Consider the following 19,247-nt stretch of genomic DNA (forward strand, 5'->3'; position numbering starts at 1 on the left):
GAAGGTTATGGATGGGGTGGTTCGGGCGTGCAGAGTGGCAGGGTATATACTTCCCCCCCACACAGAAACCCTCGTGCCAGAAGGTTATGGATGGGGTGGTTCGGGCGTGCAGAGTGGCAGGGTATATACTTCCCCCCCACACAGAAACCCTCGTGCCAGAAGGTTATGGATGGAGAGGTAAACGTGCTACCATTGACCTTAAGTTCGCACGATGAGAGAACCAGAGTTAAAACATTTTAAGTAAGGGATTATAAATATGCCGTGTGTGTACAAGAATACGTGCTGATGTTGCCTGGGGTTGATTGAAAGGAGAGGAAACAGGGTACAGTCAACCACAAGTCCTCAGAATTAAGCACCGCTCTACCTTTTCTTCCTGTAGCTGTTTAAAGGTTAGTACACGAGTTCACCTTCTTTGTGTTGTTACTGAGCTCGTTTTCTTCGACGCTTTCGGCTCCCACAGCAACTATTTTCAAAGGTCACGAAGGAGATTAGTCGTGTTCTCATGAGTGTTCTTTATATACACGGTGCAGAAGCCTTGTCAAACTATCACTTAGGCTCGTAAAACTGCCCATGGATGTGCCCTCAACCTCTTCGGAAGCCTTACCAAATGTGTGTGTGTGTGTGTGTGTGTGTGTGTGTGTGTGTGTGTGTGTGTGTGTGTGTGTGTGTAAGCCCCGAAAGGTTTGTGAGTACACGTAGGCCCTAGAGTCTTAGTTTGTATAGTACTCAAGTGTTTGTTTGCTTGCTGTTTTGTAAGTACTCGGAAAATCGTTCTTCTCGAGTTATTTATAGTTACATCAGTGATAAGATTCGCATCACAGCTTCACCGCCATCACCATAATTATGTAACCACCACTTCCGCCGTCGCCACCACCATCACCAACGCCACCCCCACCACCACCACCACCACCACCGCCGCTGCTGCCTCCTCCATCACCACCACTACCATAACCACAGCACCATCGCCACTCTCCACACCCCACAATCACAGGTCTTAAATCACCACTGTGTATCGCGCATCACACTTCACCACAACCACTACGCTGTACCCGAAACCACCACCACCGCCACCATCACCACCACCACTACCAGCAACACGGCACACCACTACACAGTTTCGCAAAGATAAATCTCCTCCGTCTCTTTCCTTCACTTTTATCAGAGCATTTTAGTTTAACATTTACACACACAAAAAAAAATAAAGCCATATGTAACTCACTAAATGAAAATAACGTACATAGCATTGGCGTACATAGCAACAGTAAAAATGATGATCTCACACACACACACACACACACACACACACACACACACACACACACACACACACACACACACACACACACACACGCACGAGGAGTAATGCACTTTCATGTAAATCTTGTAACACAGGACACACGATACTACACAGATTCCCAGACGAACAGACACACACACAAACACATGTACGTACCCTTGGCCCGGTTACCCTCTGTTATCGTCGCTTAATCAAATTGCATGATAAAGAAAAGGTGTCTCGTGGGTGTTATGCAAAACTTCTCGGAACGCTCACGATAAACACAAAATCTGGCGTAGTGTCACTTATATGTATGTACGGAGTCAGCGGGGAGGGCGTGAAGGGAGGTGGGGGAAGGGGAGGAATACTGGGTAGCGTGGTGTTTGGTAATGTAGGGGATGTTGAGGGGGTGTACAAGGGGGTGGCGAGGTGGGGGGAGGAAAGTGGGGGTGGTATTAGTGTGGTAGGGCCGTAGGGGTAAGGTGTGAGTACTGACTGGGTAGCGTGGTGTTAGGTAATGTAGGGGGTGGTGAGTTAGGGAGAAAGAGGGGGTGATATTCGTGTGGTAGGGGTGAGTAAATGGAACGGGGAGACGTGTAACTAAAGGTAGAGGTTGAGGCTGGTTGGGGAAGTCATTGTTAGGTAATGTGTCTGGAGGCGATGAAGGAGGAACGTGTAAGTGGAATAAAGGCGGGAGGCGTGAGTAGAGAGCCGGAGGTGGGATAGACTTGGGGGGGGAGTGCGGTTGCGGAGGTTAGGTAATATGTGTGTGTGTGTGTGTGTGTGTGTGTGTGTGTGTGTGTGTGTGTGTGTGTGTGTGTGTGTGTGTCTGCCGTGTTGGGATGAACGCAGCGGGTAGGTGAAGTACAGGTGTTAGACGTGGAGATAGAAGCAGAGGTGGGATTACATGGGGGTTTGAGGGGGGGGCGGTTAAGTAGAGTGGAGTTCGCAAAGAGTCGGATTATGAGAGTTCTGAGTAGAGGTAGAGAGCGCGTTCAGATAGAGTAAGGGTGGATAAGTTAGTGAGGAAGGGGAGAGGGTACAGGTAAAAGGTGAGAAGTTTATATAATACGTATCTGTGGAGGTGAAGTTTAGTGAGGGGTGCGTGGGGTAGAAGGTTAAGGTAAAGGAAGGGAAGTTAAGTGTTGTGAAGGGGAAGTTAGGTAAGGGAGACCAGGGGTGATTGTAGCCAAGAAGTTAGAGGTAAGAGGGGCAGCTATATGATGGGGTGGAGAGGCGTTGAAAGGACCAGGAGAGGAGGTAAAGGAAGATAAAGGAATTGAAGTTATCGTTGTGAAGGTGAAGTTTGGTAAGGGGGGCGAAGAGAGAACTTAAAGGAAAGGAAGTTAGCGCTGGGGAAGTGAAGTTTTAGTGAATATCTTGGGGGAGAATGAAGCTAAAGGAAGGAAAGTTAGATGAAAGAGGGGCAGCTATTTGATGGGGTGGAGAGGCGTTGAAGGGGCCTGGGGAAAAGTTTAATGTAAAGGAAGGGGAGTTAGCGTCAGAGGCGTAGCAATTTAATGAGGTGAAGAAGCATTAAAGCTAAAGCAAAGTGAGGTTCTGAGAGGGTGGGTGAAGAACGAGGCTACTGACCTGATCTTCTTGCTGGCAGAACTCTTCACAGAACAGTAATTGCAACAAGAAGCACCAGCAACATCCTGCAAACCAGCCTGACCTGACCTCTTCCCCTCCCCCTCGCTGCATCCCCCTCACCGCCACGCCCACAGTACCGTATATCTACACTTGCTTGTACGACTTCCCTCCCTCCCACCCTTCTTCCTCTCTCTCCTCTCTTCTTTTTCTTCTTAGGTTGGTATTCTTAGACAGTTCCGCCTCACATCAACTAATCCAAAGGCCAAAAATGAGATCAGTCGGGTTCTAATGAGTGTTTTTTGTAGGTTCATGCCACTGAAGAAGGGTCAAACTACCACTTGGGTCATTAAGCTACCCCTGGAAATGCACGAAACTCCTACGAAAGCCTTGTCAAATATGTGTGCTGGGGCGCCGGAGTGTAAGAATACGGCTCTTACTCTTCCCTCGTTTTTGTCTTCTGACGATCCCAATGACACGTTTTTTCCCTCTTCAGTCGATGCGCAACACGATTAGTCAGTGTTTTTCATTTTCTTGTGTTTTGTTCATGTTATTTTCGAGTATTACACAAGATTTTCAGTCCAGGTTATATGATACTTTTTTATATGAGTCTTGAGTACAGGTAGAGAGCGCGTTTAGATAAAGTAGGGGGTGGATACGTTTGTGAGGAGGTGGAAGGGGTACAGGTAAAGAGTGAGAAGGTTTTTTTTTTAATACGTATCTGTGGAGGTGAAGTTAAGTGAGGGGCGTGTGGGGTAGAAGGTTAAGGTAAAGGAAGGGAGGTTAAGCGCCATGCCGCCATCATTTCTCATTTGATTCATTCAGTTACATTCGTGTGTTTATAAAGTCCGGTTGTGAGTCCAGGTTAAAAATACTCAAAAGTCTTATCGACGCCTCCAGTCCAAGTAAACGTTTAATTAATTTATTTTCGTGTGTTTTAATAATCAGGTGTTTGTGTTGTTATTAGTAGTCCATCCTTCCTACACCCTTTTTTTTTATATTTTTTTTATTTTTTATTTTTTATTTTTTTTCCTATCTTGGGCTTGGACAGGTTTGCTTGGTGAAGGTTAATTTCTGTGTAACCTTGAGTGTGTTTTATTGAATTTACTTTTTTGTAGCTGGAGGGAGTGGTAACAAAATGGTTCCTTGGATACTTAACTCTACATAATTTTTTAACTTTACCGGAGGGAGATAAGTGATGGTAAAATGTTTTCTTGTACACTTAACTATATGTATGTTTTTTCTTCGGGTTCTAGCTTAATATTTAATAGCAGTAATTGTAATGGCAGCAGAAGTAGGAGTGGCAATAGTAGAAATAGTAATGTTTAAATAAAGACAGAAGCAGCAGCAGCAGCAGCAGTAGTAAGTATCAGTAAATGTTAAGTATCAAATAACACGTGTTGAGGTGTGGCCAGTGAGCGGTGCTGTGGTGCGCGTCAGTCGCAAACATAAATGTTAACCGAGTGTTTCTTTTCCAGGCTGCAAGATCAAGGCTCTGCGGGCCAAGACCAACACGTACATCAAGACGCCCGTTAGGGGAGAGGAGCCTGTCTTCGTGGTCACAGGTGAGTGTCTTCCTGTTGCTTGTATCCTCCTACACGCCTTGTCCTGCCTCCCTGCTTCGCTTTAACCCTTAGTGCCTCCTTGTGCCTCCACTTCCTGCTGCTCGTATCCTCCTTCATGCCTCATCCTTCCTCCCTGCTTCGCTATAGTCTTTAGTGCCTCCTTGTACCTCCTCTTCTTCCTACTTCGTTTGTATCCTTTCAAGCCTCCTTGTGATTGTTCCTCCCTCTTCCCTTCCGTTGGTCGTGTTCCTCATCCTTCTTCAAATCATTTCTGTGTCTGTTCATGTTTTCGTCACACACGTATTCATGCTTTTCTTTTTCTTACGTCCATTTGTCCCTTTGCTTGTCTCCACGCTGCTTTACATTCCAATAGTTTTTGTAGCTTCCTCCTCCTCCTCCTCCTCGTCTTGTTTTCCTCACCTTGTGTATTCATGCCTTGCTTTCCGGCCATTTGTTTGTGTTCCTCTGCCTCCCCGTCACTCCGCTTTACACTCGAATAGTTTCTTGTAGCTTCCTCTCCTCCTCCTCCTTGTCTTCGCCTGTTTTCCTTGCTCAATATATCCACGCCTGCTTCGCTTCTTGTCAATTCGTCCCACGTTCACCCAAGTCTGCTTTACATTCCCGCTGTTCCCTTAGTTGCGTGTCTACCCGAGTACTCCCTCACCCCCCTTTACCTTCTTTACTGCCTGTCCGTATTTGTGTTGTGGGTACGTAGCCTCGGGGTGTCTGTAGTCTTGCCCCACGGGTCACCGGCGGGTCACGAGCAGAGGTTGGGGGCGGTGGGAGGGGCGTGGCGGGCTGGGTTTACGAGCAGGGTTTGGTGGGGGGGTGGCGAGGGCAGGGCGGGGGAGGGTTCCATACCTTTACTCCCTTAATGTGAATATTATGCCGGCCAGCCTTACGCCTCGCCGCGTGAGGGTGATTCCACCGGCCTCGGCAGGAAGGGATGATGTCGGCGGGAGTGTAACAAGGCGACAGGCGGGATCAGGGAGGAGTGCTGCGAAGGCCTAGCGAGGGCGTGTGAAGGGTGCCAGGCCTGTGGGTGGCAGGGCGTGGGCGTCGGGGCCCCTCGCTGGCTCATGAGTAAGTGGTGTGTGGTCAGACGCGCGGAGTGGCTTAGCGGCGTGGTGTGTGTGTGTGTGTGTATTTGGGTGCGTGCGTGCGGGAGGTAGTATGTGTTGCTATTATTACTGTTGAACCGTGAGGGGCCGAGGTGTGTGTGTGTGTGTGTGTGTGTGTGTGTGTGTTGTGAAGTGCTAGGGGGGAGCTCGCGTAAGCACGTCTCTTTCTTCTTTGTCCTGTGCTGGTTATTTAGGGAAGGGGCGGGGCGCAGAGAGCGTTCCGACATGGCCGTTGATAGGACTCGCATGCACGTTTGGACAAAGTACCCTTCCCACGCCCGCCCCGGTCTGGGGTTGAAGCTGAGGGAGACAAAAACTGCTGCAGCAAAAACTAAGATAGGGTGGGTGTCAGGGGAGGAGGGGGTTCCTGCTGCCGCCGTATTTGGTCACCTTGATTTACCTCCACTGCATCCCCCTGTCTTCTCCCCCCCATTCTCTTCCCTCATCCAGACCTGCTCAGGACCTTGACCACGCTTCCCCAGCTCCCATCCTTCCCCTAGCACTGACCGTCCCGCCCTGCTCCCAACACACCCTGCATGCCTTCCTGCCAAAGCTCTTTATGTTGGTGTGGTAGATGTGGCGCCGCTCACTGTCTCCTCCTTTGTCTGCTTGGCTTGCTTCTGTTTTCATTGCCGCTTCTTTGTGCGTCAGCCTGAGCACGAGGCTAATAACTAGTATTAAGGTTGTGATACAGTCGTTCAGCATGCCTCTAACCCACTGACTGGTGACTAAGAGGTTGTGTGTCCTATGCAGGGCGAAAGGAGGACGTGGGCATGGCCAAGCGGGAGATCCTCTCCGCGGCGGAACACTTCAGCCAGATCCGCGCCTGCCGCAAGAACAACCTCAACGGCTCCATGGCTCCGGGCCCCCCCACCAATGTTCCGGGGCAGGTGACCATCCAGGTGCGGGTGCCGTACCGTGTGGTGGGCCTGGTGGTGGGGCCCAAGGGCGCCACCATCAAGCGCATCCAGCAGCAGACCCATACTTACATAGTCACCCCGTCTCGGGACAAGGAGCCCGTCTTCGAGGTGACGGGGCTGCCGGAGTCCGTGGAGCAGGCCCGAAAGGAGATTGAAGCACATATTGCCATGCGCACGGGCGGCCTGCTGGACCAGGATGAGCCCAACGCCGCGGCCGCTGCTGCCGCCGCCGCCGCCGCCGCGGCTGCTGCAGCTGCCCGTCACCACGCAGACTATCCACCACCCTCACACGGCCTCGACAATTTGTTCAGCCCCTCGTCCTCGGAGCTGGTGTCGTCGCTCTACAAGCTCAACAACTCCTCGCTCAATGGTCTGGCTTCCATCAACGGCCTCACCAATGGGACCGGCCTCAACGGGCTCGCCAACGGTCTTTCCAACGGTTCCTCAATCAACAGTATCAACGGACTGAGCGGGCTGAGCGGCGGCGGGCTTGGCGGCATGACGGGCCTCAACAACACCCTCAACAGCCTCAACACTATCAACCAGCTCAACGACCTCAACTCCGCCTTCACGCTGCTGGGCGACGCCGGCTCCTCTCTGCTCGGGTCCTCGGGCAAGGGTAGCGGCGGTGGCGGCGGCAATGGCGGCGGAAACGGGGCCCTCGATTCATCTCTCTTCTCGTCGTTCAGTGGCGGCAGCGTGGGCGGCACCAAGCTCGGCGGCGAGGTGACCAGCGGCGGCGGAAACGGCGGTGGCAGCGGCCTGGGCCTCTACGGGGTGGACGAAGGCCTGGGCTCCTTGGGCTCCTCCATGGGGTCCTCTCCCTCCTTTGACCCCACGCCCTCCAGCATCTGGGGTGAGCTGGGGCGCCCCATGAGCTCCACCGTCAGCTCCAGCTCATCCCTCAGTTCCACATTCTCCTCCCTCTCCTCTACCTTGTCATCCTCACTGACGCGCCGGTCGTCGTCAGTTTCAGGATCGTCACCACCCTCCTCCCGGCTCTCCCCCTCGCTGGAGGCCCACCCCCCCGCCCGCCGCACCAGCTCAGACTCGGCCCCGGGCCTGGCCTCCGCTCCCTCTCTGGCATCGCTCAATTCCGCACTGACGGGGGGCCTAGGGGGCCTGGGGGGGCTGCCCTCCTCCTCCCCCTCCTCCTCCTCCCCAGCCTCCACCCCAGATCTCACTCAGCAGCTGAACGCCTTCCAGGCCGCCCCAGGGCTGCCCCCGTCACCCGCTACCTCCACAGGCGCAGCCATGACCCACCTAGTGAACGGGCTGGAGGAGAAGAAACGCTGCGTCACTTGCTGCGAGTCCGAGGTGGTGGCCGCCCTCGTGCCCTGCGGCCACAACCTCTTCTGCCTGGACTGCGCCAACAAGCTGGTGTCCGAGGCGGCTGAGTGCCCCATCTGCCGCATGAAAGTGACCCAGGCCATCCGCATCTTTTCCTAACGCGGCACTCAGCCCTCGCCACACGCCGCCAAGCTCGACCCACCAGCTTATATAGATTATATTAGTCTGTATAGCATATATTTGCAGATTGAAGAGTATTATCTTAAAAATTAATAATGATTTTTTATTAAAATATTGTGAAGATATTTTTATTTCATTTTTTCTTACGAAATGTAACGCATTTTTAACGGTGTGACTCATGTGAGTGCCGGGCCGGGCCAGGCGGCCGAGCGTCGGTGTTGGACGCGGGTCCTTCAAGTCAGAGCGGAGAACAGCTGTCGCCAGGCTGTGATAGGCGGGCCGCGCCCCGCCAACAACTGCCAAGGGGTTACGCCCCTCCGTCGATCTCCCACTGTTTCCTGGGTACTCGGGACGGCTCGGGGCGGGGCGGGGCAGGACGGGCGGGCAGGCAGGCAGACAGGCAGGCAGGCAGGCGGGCAGACCAGCCAGGCTTCAGCCGGCCAGGCCAACAGGGCGAAGCCAGTACCTAACCGCTCCCAGATCTGAACCGCTGGCCCCTAGCGCCCTTCTGTCCACCGACCACCCTCCCGTTCGCCCGCCCGCCCGCCCAGCCTCCAAGCTGCCACACAACGAATGCAACATATCCTCATCAGCTCCACATGAGCGTGTCAGCCGCCCACCATCCAGCCAGCCGCCCGCACGCCCGCGGGTGGCCAGGTGGCCAGTGGGTAGCGTGGGAGGGCTCCAGGACCAGCGGGGCCAGGCCGGCTCCGTGACCCACCCACCTGAACGATCGCCTCGTGCCTTGACCCCACACGCCCGGCACCACCACCACCACCACCACCACCTTCACCCACTACAACCACCACCACCACAACAACCACCTCGACCTCCACCACCACTACCACCTCTTACTCCACCATACCAGTTCCCAACCTCCCCCAACCACCACCATCACCGCCCAGGAGCCACCCACCAGAGTTGACCCAATTTGTGCATTCATGTAATGGAAGCAATACAGTGATATTATCTTAGTCATAGTGCTTTATCTAAGTTCTTGCTCATTATTGATATAAAGAAAAGAAAACTATGAAATGTGAAAACTTTATTTTGTATAGAGACGAAAAAATCAGTATTCTAGACCAATTTCTAATTTCCAATATATTTAATTATCAATACATTTTTGTGATAATGTTTGTTTGAGTCTGACTTGAAGGACTGAGCGTCGTGCACGTGTTACACATGACCCCCGTGCCGCGGCGAGGCGGGGCGGGGCGGGGCCTGGGGACAGCCCGGAAACAGCTGGGGGAGGGGGGAGCTCATGGGCACCCACCCTGCTCTCCCCAGTCCCCTGAGGGGCCTTCCGACCCCTTCCAGGCCTCGCCAAGGATCATTTGCCAAGTTGTGTCCCTCCCCCAGATAGCGCACGAGGCCGGGCAGGAGTCGCGGGTCCCGGGACGCGGTGCGGCGGCCCTGCACCACCACGGGACAGTTCAGAGGACTCTTGGCACTGCCAAGAGCAGATTATTTAGTTTTAAGGTTATATATATATTTTTGTCCTAAGATTTATATTTTTCTTTTTCTTTTAATGGAAGTTTACAGTTGAGTGTTTTAGTTCCTTTATGATATATTTTTTCTACCTGTCCTTCCTAGCGCGTGTCATGTAGTTTTGTTTACCCTGTGTGAGGGTAAGTGAGTCCCGGGCCCCGCGCCCCGCGCCCGCGTGCACGCCCTTCCCCGCGGCCCACCTGGCAGGGCGCGGGCACATTGGTCAAGGTATTTAGGTGCAAAGTTTGTCAAAAGGTATTTTTTTGTAATTAGGGAGAGAATTGATTTAGTTTGGAGCCCTGTAGAACTTAACAGATAATCAGCGACAGACATGAAGCTCTGAGCGAGAGTAATATTACTGATAGTTTAAAAGTGTTATTATATACCCTTTCGATTCTCACCCAAACTGTTTCATATTCATTTTGTATCAGTGTTTCCTGGGGTAACCCCCAATGACGAGTCTGTATGTCTCGGGGACGGAGCGGGGTGGGCGGGGCACACCCGCCTCCCGCCCACACCTTCACCCCCCACAGTGTCGCTGGGAGTCGAGTAAAGGGCGCTCTCACGCTGCCCCCCCGGCCCACCGGTGGGGCGGGACGCGGGAGGCCGCCCCCCCGCCGCCTCCCCAGTATAAACTCTAGTAACTAATATACCCAACCCCATTGTATCTTACCATAGAGCACAACTTAATCGCTATTTACAAAGATGAAAGTTTACGTAGTTTTTCATATATCTATTTTAATATATATGATTTATTAGAGGAAAATTTATGGTGTAATTTGTTTGTGTAGCCTAGTTGAGTGATCTAAGAAATTATTTTTATTACCTTATTTCTATACTGTTTCTGAGGACATCAGAATGCTGTAGTGTTGTAGGTGTCCTGTTGTGGTGTAGTCTATATCAAGTGAGAAGACGTTATTTTTCATTCGTTTTTTATAAAAGAGCTGAACAACCACATCGCCTTTGTGTTTGCTGTTGTGTGTGACGTGTCGGCCCGCGGCGCCGCCCGGGCCACCCCGGGAGGCGGCCGCCGGGACACTGTTTACGCGGCCAGAGTTGAGGTGCAGCGCCGGATCACCACCTTCCTCTCCAGCTCGAGGCGCTAAACGAGGCTGAGCCATAAGTTGCGGCCCCCACCTGGAGGTCACCCCTCGCTGGCCAGAGGCACCATGGACCCAGATCAGAGCCAAGTCTTAAAGTACTGATGCATTGCCTTGTGGCTTAGCACCTTTTTCGCCCCGACCTGCATGCTTGCTGCTAGCGCGACAAGCAGTCCGGGTCTCGCACTGTGGCCGAGGACGGGGAGACGACATCGCCCGTCCCGCCACCGCCCGCCGCCGCTGCGGAACCACCCCACGCCCGCCCCGCCGCGCCGCCCGCCCTGCCCTACCCTCCCCCTGCGATCATTCAACGCTAGCCAATCAAAGCTCAGCACGGCGGGTGAGGCGGCGGGGCGCGGGTTGGTGCGGCCCTCGCGAGGTGGCGGGTTTCCTTGGTTCAGAAAACAAAATCGGTGGAAACGTTTGGTCAGCAGCTGCTTCGTTCCATGGGTCTTCCAGTACAGCGTTGAACAACTGTCGTCAGTGTCATAAGTTAGTTCACAATACCTATGCACTCTAATCCGTAATGAGTTTATTTTTTGTACTTTTCTACAGCGCCGTATATATATTGTATGGTAATTTTTCATAAAATCGTAGTGTATACTTAGGATGATAAACAAAATGATAAAAATACCAAAAATATTCTATGCTTCTTGATGAAGGCTTCCCGCGTTAATCGGTGTGTACAGGGAAGCTGGGGCGGGGCCCGGCGGCCGCCCCCCCCAGGCGGCGCCGCGCCCCCCTCAGGCACAACCTATTGCAATAACTCATCAATGATTGCTACACTATTTTCAAGAGATTTTTTGTCACTTATGCAAAAAGAGAAATATTTAAAACCCCTTCAAGTCAGTTTGTGGCAGCCAGTCCGCCCCGCAGTGGGCCGGGCTGCTGGGGGCCTGACGCAGCCCTCGCGCCTGGGCGGGCGGCTGCCTGGCTTGCTCCTGCTCAGTATTTTGTAACGTAACAGATTTCTCAATAATAATATTAATAACCATTGCAGGGACACTCATCGTCTCCAATTGTTTTTATCCAAATGTGATTTTTTTCGTTTTAAGTGGTTGAGCGCAGTGTTGGTGCGCGTGCCGGGGCAGGCGGGGCCGCTGGGGGCGGGACCCGGGCGTGGGGCCCACCGCCGCCCCGCCCACCTGTTCCCCGTCATATCCCACCCAAGTTCCACTCACAATATAGTCTATATACTTATAACAATGATATATATTTGAGTATCAAGTATATTCTCGTAGACATGAGCGTTCGTAACGATGTTCTGAGGTAAAAAGCGAGGAGAGCCGCCGCGCCGCGCGTCCCCGACCGCTCCGGGTCCGGCAGTGCTGGACACTCTCCCGCAGCCGAGACTCGCTTCAAAATTGGGGTTGTTTAGCGTCACTGAGGGGACACGTCAGATCACTGTGGAGTGAGCGGAGGTCGGAGCTTGTAGCGAGGACCAGCGTGTTGCAGCAGGGAGGCTCGCGAGGCCAAAAGCATATGCTCATTACCTGTGTCCGCGCCAGCCAGCGCCCAGGCTGGTGACGGCTGGCGCGGCCGCGTTATTTTTCCCAGTATTCAGATGTAAGGGGAAGTGTAGCCGGCGGTGGACGCTCCTACAACCAGACGCTGCCCGTCACTCATTCTTGTTACGGTCAGCTTGAGACCGTCGTCACTGACATGTTGGGCGTGCGTTGTTCCTGCCCCTCGCCGCGGCGTCTGGGTATGGGTCGCGACCGCTGCGGTCCACACTCCGCCCTCCACCTCTCTTCTCGTGCTCTTTGGTATTGTTGCCTTATATCTGGAGAGCGAGGGAGCCGCGCCGCCACGTCCCGCCACGCCGCACTAGGGCCGCCCTCACGCCGCCCGCCTTTCGCTTGGAGGCTGCTCATGAAGAAGGCTCCGGCGGGCCGCTGGGCGCCCTCCCTCCCCCTCTTTCTGGCCATCAATAGTTAATAAATATTTATAGTTATAATGGTAATATATTCTTTATAATGCTGATATAAAAAAAATGAAAAAAACCGAGCATAAAGAGTAGCCCCCGGAATATATCTCTGCTGAGGCGTCTCGGGGCGGGGCGCAGGCCGTGGCCGTCTGTCCCGCCCTGGGAAACTCGGCGCCAGCGATAGCTTCGTTTTGCATGTTTCGTACAATATTCACTAGTGGGAGCGAGAGGGAAGCGTGTGTTGCGCATGCGTGCGTGCATGTTTGTGTGTGTGTGTGTGTGTGTGTGTGTGTGTGTGTGTGTGTGTGTGTGTGTGTTTGAAACTTGAGTCAGTAAGTCAGAGAGAGAGAGGACAGATCTCACATGCCAGGAGCCGCTGTTCACCGCGTCTTGGAGGAGGCGGAGGGAGGGAGGGAGGGAGGGAGGAGGAAGAAGCAGGGCACTGGTCAGGCTGGCTTGGCAGGGCGCGGCGCGAGCCCTCAGCATTACCTACAATGCTTTGCTTTACTACTCTGCGCCAAGAACTATTTTCTTCTTTTACCCAGAAAGTGTATATGTTTAGTTTATTTTTATATTAGAAATAGTTATAATGTTCCTAAGTGAGCTTGTAGAATGGTTGTTCAAATTTTGCCTTTTATTTCTTCTTTTATTTAACTAAGAATGAGTGTTTTGTTTTGTGTGTGACATTAGAGGAGCGTCGCGCCGCCGAGCCAGCCGCCGCGCCCATCTGCCCTTACTTCAGCTCTCATGCTTTAAGAAAAAAATATGCTATCTTTCCCAAAAAATTATTGAGATTTGGAAGCGAATCAGTGTTGCATCCAGCACAACCAGTGGCGGACGGGCGAGTGCCGCTAGGCGCCGCCACGGAGCCGCAGCCTCGAGCCTCCTGACATGTCTTTTCTTCACCTGTAACCAGAAGCAATAACGTGTACTCGGTAGTGTGTTCTCGTGTCAACTTGATATTGTGACCAGTGTAAAAACCAACAAAAAAAAAAATATCTGATGGCCACGACGGTGCTGGATGTAAGGCGGACAGAGGCAGGCCAGGGCCCGCCAGTTTTTGTCATTTATCAAGTAGTGAGTATTTTTTCACGATCTTGACAGTGGTGTCGCCGTATTGTAGCAGAGTAGCAGTCCAGTCTCGGTTGTGTAGCGGCGTCCCGGTGCCGGAGGGCCGCCCCGTCACCCCCACTCACTGTCCCGCCCGGCCCGTCAACCTCACGGAAATTCTAGTTGTGTGAAGTGCTTGATGTTGTGGTGACGGCCGCCCCCCCGCACCGTGACCCACCCTCGTGTGTAAGGCCCCCCCACCCCCACCTCCTTCACCCGGCCTCGGGGCGGACTCCCACCATACCTCACCACACTCTGTTGTCCATCCCATAGCCTCATAGCTAAATATATCTGTATATATAGAGAGAGAGAAACAAATATATACACATTATAATTTTCTCAAGATATTTTCTACCATAATTTCAGAAGCGTTATGTAACACTGGCTCAGTTGAGTGTTTCTGAAGACCTGATGCTCCCCCCACCATTACCCCCACCCCCTCCCCCTCCCGTCGCCCTCCGGCACAGAGTCCGCCCCCCTTCCCCTCCCCTTCGTCTTCATCTTCCTCATCCTCTTCCTCCTGGTAGAAATATATTTTGCTACCCATCTATACTGTTATTATCAATATGTAATTTTATTACGTAGGTTAATTTGTTATTAATAATAATAATTATACTTTTTTTTTGGTATCAGTAAAGCCAGAGTACTTCTTACACGGGCATCTTAAATACTATTATAATTAGGTCTCACGAGGTCAATGGAAGCCGGGTTGTCCAGGGCTCTCTACTTTGACTTGACAAAGAAAACGTGAACTAGTCAAGCGTTTGGTTACTTTATCCTCGACCCTCGGCCACTAGCCCATCATTATCATTATTATTGTTTTATTGTTGGACTCAAAAGTGATGATTGTTTACAAGTTTGTCTAGTTAAACCTTTCGAGTATTTTTTATTTTTTTTTATTAGCTGGTGTTCGGAGGCTGGGGCAAGACGCCTCCGCTCTCCGGGGCAGCGGGTGGGGGGGCGTGGCCCCCCGCCCCGCCCCGGGGAAGACATGGGGGGCAGCCTTGCCCCGGCAGATACACACAAGTTTTTACGGATCACAATATATTATTTTCCTACCATATGTGTTTATTTTGATAGCAATATGGCCTCAGTGTACCTTTATTTGCTTGAGCTGTTAGTTTGTTTGTTTGTTTGTCACTGGGAGGAGGGTGGCCCGCCCCCCCTCCACCGCCAGGAGCTCGCAGACCGCACCATCTCCCTCAGACTGTACACCCTAGTTCCATATTAAGATAATGTATTCCCATATATTTTTATTATTGATGTTTCCATATGCATATTATTAAAAATAAATGAAAAAAACAAATATGAACAAAGCATATTTTGGAGTTAATACCTCGGTGTGGCTACTGATCCACTGTGGTACTTAAAATATATGTATGGTTAATTTTTCATGTTTGCTAATAATTTTATTTTCTGATTTTTGTGAGAGTGATTCAATAGATAAAATAATAAAGTTACATGTATTAAAAGAAGTGCTGTATTGCTCACACCTTTACCACATTATCAGTTAAGACAATGAAAACATAAGACTCTTGGAGGAGAATAGTGTTGTAAGTCTCAGGTTCCTTTATCTAACTAAAAGACTAGCCAGGAATGGACACACGAAAACTTCTCACATTAGGAGGAAATGAGGAGAAGGAAAGCTGTTCCAAGGATCCCAGTGGAGTCAAGAATATGGCATGGCGGCTTGTACCTTACGTGTTTAGCAATTCCCTGTTTACTACTACCATGTCAGACGACCAAGGCTACAATGTGAGCCAACAATCTTCACTTAACCACATTCCAAAACGCACCAATAGCATAACGTAGTAGTTTCTTCAGTAGGCATTAGGGAGACCGTATCTTTGCCACCCGTTCAGACATACTGATAGTACTAAGATCGGTTTGCCTTCCATTTTCTAGTATTACGTTATATCTGTAGGTGATGAAGTGGCGACCCAAACAGTAGTATGCCGCGACCTAGTACTGGAGGCAACCCGGACTCGAGAACCCTGCCTTAAGCTGCCGTACAGACCTAAAATCTTCCCTTATCGCTTCTTAGGATGGTTGGGCCTCTCGCTCTATCCCAAGGCGCCGCCAGGAGAGGGTGCGTGAGCCGGAAGTGAGAGTGGAAACCTACTAACAAGCCAGAGAGAGAGAGAGAGAGAGAGAGAGAGAGAGAGAGCAGAGTAGTGGATGTATTTAATCATGTCGGGAGATTTACGGGAGTCAGGATGATAGCCTTTTGGTGGTGCTGCTTCTACTGTTAGGCTAAGGAAGAATCTATATGGTGGAGGGATGGGAGTGGTGGTGGTTGTGATGAATGTGGTCTTGGGTAGGGTGAAGGAGGGAGGGATAGGGCAATGATGATGCCGGTTGTGGCTACTAAGGGTGGCTGTGTAATGGGTTTAGGGTTAGAATGTGTCCTCTTGGTGATGGTTGAAGTGGTTTGTGGGTGAGGTAGAGGTTGGTAGGGTGATTGGTGGGGGTCACGAGGGAGGTAGGGAGGAGCCATGTGATGTTGGTAGTTAAGACGAAGGAGAGTGTTCTGGTAGAGGGCGTGGTTGTTAATAGTGTAAAGGAAAATTGTGGTTGTTGTCCAGGGTAAGCGAGGGTCGTGGCTAGGGTGAATGAGAATTATGGCTTCCTTTTTTATATACAGCAAAGGAAGCAGTGGGCAACTAGAGCAGAAAATAAACAAATAAAGACTAAGAGGTGGAAAGTCGTTACGATGTCTAGACTCTAGAGTGAGAATGGGTCGTGGCCAGGGTGAGGGAGAAATGGGATTGGTTGTTTGGTTAGGGTCAAGGAGAGTTGTGGTTGTTATGAACAGGGTGAGAGAGGGTCGTGGTTGTTGTACTTAGGGTTGGGAAGAGGTTTGTCGTATTGGCGGTTAGGGTGACAGGGGAGGAAAGAGAGTGGTAGGGTTAGGATGAAGGGGTGAGATGTGGTTAGGGTGAGGGAGAGATGTGGTTAGGGATATGGTTGGCGTAGTTAGGGTGATGGGTAGAGGTGTGGTTGGCGTGGTTGGGGTGATGGGAAGGGGTGTGTTAGCGGTGGTTATGGTGAGGGAAAGGGATGTGGTCGGTGTGGTTAGGGTGATGGGGAGAGGTGTGGTTGGCATGGTTAGGGTGATTGGAGGAGAGATGTGATTGTGTGGTTAGGATGAGGGAGGGAGATGTGTTTGGTATGGGTAGGGTGATAGGGAGACATGTAACTAGTGTGGCTAGGGTGAGGAAGAGAGGTGTGGTTGGTATGGTTAGGGTTATGGGGAAAGATGCAACTACTGTGGCTAGGGTGAGGGTGGGAGGTGTGGTTAGGGTGAGGGGGAGGGATTTGGTTGGTGTGGTTAGGGTGATGGGAGAGATGTGGCTGGTGTGCTGCGGGTGAGAGTTGTGGATAGTTGAGAGGTGTGGTTAGGGTGAGGGGGAGAGATGTGGTTGACATGGTTAGGGTGATGAGATATATGGTTGGGGTGATGGGAGAGATGTGTTTTGGGTGGTTAGGGTGATGGGAAGGGATGTGGTTGGTGTGGTTAGGGTGATGGGAAAAGTTGATTGGTGCGGCTCAGATGAGGGGGAGAGATGTGGTTGGGATGGTTAGGGTGATAGGAAGAGGTGGTTAGAGTGATTAGGGTGAGGGGAGAGATGTGGTTGGTGTGGTTAGGGTGAGGGGGAGAGATATGGTTGGTGTGGTTACGGAGATGGGATTGGTGTGGTTGGCGTGGCTAGGATCAAGGGGTGAGGTGTGGCTGCTTTGGTTAGGGTGAGGGAAAGAGATGTGGGCAGCGTGGTTAGGGTGAGGGGCAGATATGTGGTCAGGGTGAGGGTTGGTCAGGCACGGAAGGACAGGGATATCAGAAGGGTGATATTTAATCTGAAGGAAGGACTTGGTGGTGGTCAGCGTGAGACACGGAAGTGATCTAATGACGGTGGTTAGGGTGAAGAGAGTGAGTGAGGTGTGTGGTATTGGTGGTGGTGGTTACAGTGCAGGAAACTCATGGCATCGGTGGTGGTGGTGGTGGTGGTGGTGCTTGGACGCGGCTGTGGCGGTAGTGATGGTTGTGGTGGTGGTGGTTAGGACGCGGCAAGCTTGCGTCAGGAAGAAGGGGGCATGAGGGGGGTTGGGGAGGTTGAGCACCTGCCACTGGGTGTCTATAAATAACCTGTTCGTTGACGGAAGGTGTACGCGAAGCAGGGTGACGTAGAGGGTGCAGGGGCGGAGGGAGGGCGGCTGCTGTGACTCGAGGGAGTGACCAAGGGAGGGAAGGCAACGTAGAGGGAGGAAGGAGGGAGGTTGGCATGGCTGGCGGCATCGATTGCTCACCCTCCTTCCCTTGCCGCTCGCTCCCCTGTCGCTCCCCTCTGTCTGTCACTCCCTCTCTGCCGCTCTGCAAGGTTTTACGTAAAGTTTTGCTCCCGTAGTAATTGGTTAATCGCCACGCACTCAACACCAGCTGGAGGAGGAGCAATCAGACGTCACCATCGACCTCTCGCATCACGGGAGGCGACGTGGCGCATCGCGTCATGACGCCTGTTTGTATTGCTTGTCCGTGCCAGGCGGCGGCTTGCGGCCACACCTGCAACGGCCATTTGCCACCTGCCGTGCTCCTAGAGTACGAGTATCAGCAACTTTATTGACGTTACACTCTTAAGAAGTAAGGCAGGAGACGAAAAATTTGCAGCGTGAAATAACATCGTGTCATTTTTCAGACCTTGTTACAAAGACTTTTGTCCCCGACTTCCTAGTAACTCTCATCACAACAGTTCCTGGTGCTCCAAGTCTCCCTTTTCGCCATTCCCCATCGCAGAGCAGGAGGTGGAAAGGAAGGGATCGACTTTTATGCGTTACTTTGTAATGAAACCTGGCGTGATCGTCCCCGAGACTTTCCTTTATTGTTCATCGAAGAGGAAGCCGTGAGGCGTAATGGCTGCGTACCCTTCTAGTTTCGATCAGCAGGATAAGAAGAATGTGCAGCGATGGCGGCACAACGGGACCCTGAAGATGGCTTTCTTTCATTCGACCACGCGAAGACGAGGACCAAAGGAGACGGGAATAGCGGCTGGAGACAGAATAGACCAGCCCGTCAGTGGGCGCTGAGGGAGGGAAAATGGGAAGGAGAGAGAGAGAGAGAGAGAGAGAGAGGGGGGGGGGGGGGAAATATTTGCAAATAACGAAAAAAATCTGAAAAAATGGATGGAAAGGAGAACCCGGAAAAGGGAAGCGGAGAGAGAGAGAGAGAGAGAGAGAGAGAGAGAGAGAGAGAGAGAGAGAGAGAGAGAGAGAGAGAGAGAGAACCAGATAATAGCAAAAGTGAAAAAAAATATTTAAGTGAATGATAATAACAACAAAACCATAAACAAGAAGAAAAGAAAATTAGATGAGGCGATACCTCAATGAAAGAAAGCAAAGGGACACACACACAGGGAAGACACGAAAGGAAAGAGGAAGCATGTAAAAAGAAAACGGAGAAAACAGGGCAGACGCTGAAGAAGAGTCAGGCAAGCAAGCAAGCAAGGTAAGCAGTAAAGACGAACCGCAAAAAAAGAAGAAAGAAAGGAAAAGAAAAGAGGCAGCAGAAAGCGGCAGCACCAGCAAAAAAGAAAAACGTAGGTTAGGTAATGCGTGACAGTTTGGCTATTCACCCTCCTCTCCTTACCCCTTCCCTTTCCCTCTCCCTCTCCCTTCCTCTCTCACT

The 19,247-nt window shown here is 51.7% G+C and overlaps 1 protein-coding gene across 1 annotated transcript in view; it reads left to right on the forward strand.

Annotated features, from left to right (window-relative positions):
- The window catches only part of LOC126995506 (RNA-binding protein MEX3B-like), a 90,457-nt gene extending 75,415 nt beyond the window's left edge, over positions 1-15,042 (forward strand). The window contains exons 2-3 of the mRNA XM_050855105.1: positions 4,345-4,431; positions 6,306-15,042. Of these exons, the coding sequence (XP_050711062.1) occupies positions 4,345-4,431; positions 6,306-7,921 (1,703 nt within the window). The 3' untranslated portion in view covers positions 7,922-15,042. The remainder of the gene's footprint in view (positions 1-4,344; positions 4,432-6,305) is intronic.
- Positions 15,043-19,247: the final 4,205 nt, after the last annotated feature.

The sequence above is a fragment of the Eriocheir sinensis genome, chromosome 8 (genome assembly GCF_024679095.1).
Source record: "Eriocheir sinensis breed Jianghai 21 chromosome 8, ASM2467909v1, whole genome shotgun sequence".
Lineage (NCBI taxonomy): Eukaryota > Metazoa > Arthropoda > Malacostraca > Decapoda > Varunidae > Eriocheir > Eriocheir sinensis.